The sequence below is a fragment of the Drosophila teissieri genome, chromosome X (assembly GCF_016746235.2).
Source record: "Drosophila teissieri strain GT53w chromosome X, Prin_Dtei_1.1, whole genome shotgun sequence".
Classification (NCBI taxonomy): Eukaryota; Metazoa; Arthropoda; class Insecta; order Diptera; family Drosophilidae; genus Drosophila; species Drosophila teissieri.
In genome coordinates, this window is record NC_053034.1 from 15,449,201 (window position 1) to 15,451,389 (window position 2,189).

Consider the following 2,189-nt stretch of genomic DNA (forward strand, 5'->3'; position numbering starts at 1 on the left):
CCTCCTGCTCCTGCTACTCCTCCTCCTGGCAGCTACTCCTCGAAAGGTCGAAAGATGTGGCGCTGGCAGTTGTGAAACAAGACTGGAAATAAAAGTGGGACACGGTTTAGGGTTTGGGAACTGGGAACTGGGAACTGGGATTCGGCGGCCCCTTTACAATGCCACTTTGCTTAATGGCCCGATACTGAGCTTAATCGTTTTGTTTCAAGTTGCCGTAAAAGGCCATAAAGGAAGTGCATACGTCATAAAATGTTTCTTCGCTTCCTGCGCATTTTAATGCGAATCTCTTTATGACCACCAGCCACAAATTAGCCATCGAGCATGAGAGTAAACGTTTGAGTTTGAGTTTTACTGCGCCGCCTCCTTAGTTATAGTAATCGAAATTTAGAAAGTTCCGACAAAAGTAGCCCTGGTGCTCACTGTCAACTCGATTTGTAGGGATTTCGAGGGAGCGGTGGTCAGTTGAAATCCATTCTCGATACCATTTGGATCGTAGCCCCAAAAAAAATAAACCAAATTCCAAAATAAATTTTTGTATAAAACAACAAAAAACAGGGAACATTTCCAATTCCGTTCAAATTTTACTGAGCACTGAACACTGAGCAGTATGGTGTGGAATACGCTTTCCTTCTGGGACGGTCAGCCAGTCACCTCGCCGGTTTATCCCCAGATGGGGGATGTGTGGAATCCCAATAGCTCCGGCTATCATCCTCAGACCCATGCCCATACCCATAACCATAACCATTCGCATCAGAACTACTACCAGCGGATGGGCATGGGCGACATTCGCCAGATGAGCTGCCCCATGCCGAACTACTGTCCTCATCTCCGGGAGCCCGGATTGGATGATGTGGATGCCTTCTACGCCTACAACGGCATGGATGTGAGTCAGGCCTATGGCGGCGGATCACGACCTGGTCAGGGTGCAGGATCTGGAGGGCGGGGCGACTTCTGGTAGTCATTCGTCCAACATTCATTGGCGTATGCTTCTTAACTTTCTGTGCGTTTGATCTATGGAACCATTAAAATGTTTTATTGATTCGTATTTAGCTGATTTGTAGTTTCAATTTGTCGAAAATCTTTGCAAGTGTATATAAATGAAAAAGTAAGAGGTGCAATTACAATTTGCCGAAATGAAAGTCGTAAAGCAGTCGTTGCATTTCGTTTCGTTTCAATTCGATGCGATTCGATGGCTTTGCTCCTTGGGCATCTCATATTTCTGCAATTCCCATTTACGGACAGCCTGCAGCCGGTGGCCTGTCATGGCTGCTCCTTAATTGATATGCCTGCGCAAATATTTTGCTATAATTAAACAGTTGTCCGGCTCCAGGATGTCTGCTTCGATCTCTGGCTGCAGTGCAGCACTTAATGGCTTGGCCACAAGCATTTGTCCAGACGATTCCTGCCACTGCTGCCTTTCACCAACCTTTCAGCAGCCGTTCACCTGACTGAGTACTTCGCCGGAGGGCGGGGCGGTACGGTACGGGGGGCGTGGCCGAGCATGCCAGGCGGCGGTTTGTTTCCATTACGGATCGAAGAGCAGGACTCCGGGCGAGCAAATTGCAGGCGGACTGCCGTTTCGGCATTTTCGGGCCAAGTAAAACCTGATTAATGTCCGCTATTCAATTGCGTCTTCATCGTACCCTGTAGCAAAACGATATCGTAAGGGGTATCACGAGTTTACATATACTCAGCTCAATTGAAGATTAATGAATTATGATTTATATCAGATAGTCCATAAATTCATCAGCAAAAATGGATTAGTGTTGCTGTGTATAAAGTTTAAATATCATTTGTTTCTTAAAAGAAAGCCGGCATTAAGGGGTAACTTATGGGCTTAATCATTATTTGCTCTTCTATGCAATTAAACGCAAAAGTATTTAACAACAATTCCAGTCGAGTTTTCAGTCGTTTGGCTGCGAAATGTAAACGGCAATGGGAAAAGCGGCGAGTCGAAAGGAAATGGCCAAGCGCAAAAGGCGTTCAACTTGAAACACATACTGTATATGTATATATAGACTATATATGTATATATGTATATATAGAAGGCTTCAGGGAAATTCCGTTCGCTTTTCCTGAGCCCCCTTCCCCGCGCCCCTCGCCGCCTTTCTCCATCCATTGTCCATCGCTTTGCTGACTGTGTCAAAAACGTGTTGAAAAGTAACAGCAAAACAGAAAGTGACAGCCGT

At 45.8% G+C, this 2,189-nt stretch overlaps 1 protein-coding gene across 1 annotated transcript; it reads left to right on the forward strand.

Annotated features, from left to right (window-relative positions):
• Positions 1 to 455: 455 nt before the first annotated feature.
• LOC122624667 lies at positions 456 to 1,045 on the forward strand. The gene has a single exon (XM_043804335.1). It carries the CDS (start codon positions 608 to 610, stop codon positions 956 to 958), a length of 351 nt encoding a protein of 116 aa, XP_043660270.1. The 5' UTR covers positions 456 to 607; the 3' UTR covers positions 959 to 1,045.
• The last annotated feature ends 1,144 nt before the right edge of the window (positions 1,046 to 2,189 follow it).

Excerpts from the sequence above, each read along its gene's own strand:
- LOC122624667 (XM_043804335.1), top strand. The coding sequence starts at position 608 with ATGGTGTGGAATACGCTTTCCTTCTGGGACGGTCAGCCAGTCACCTCG.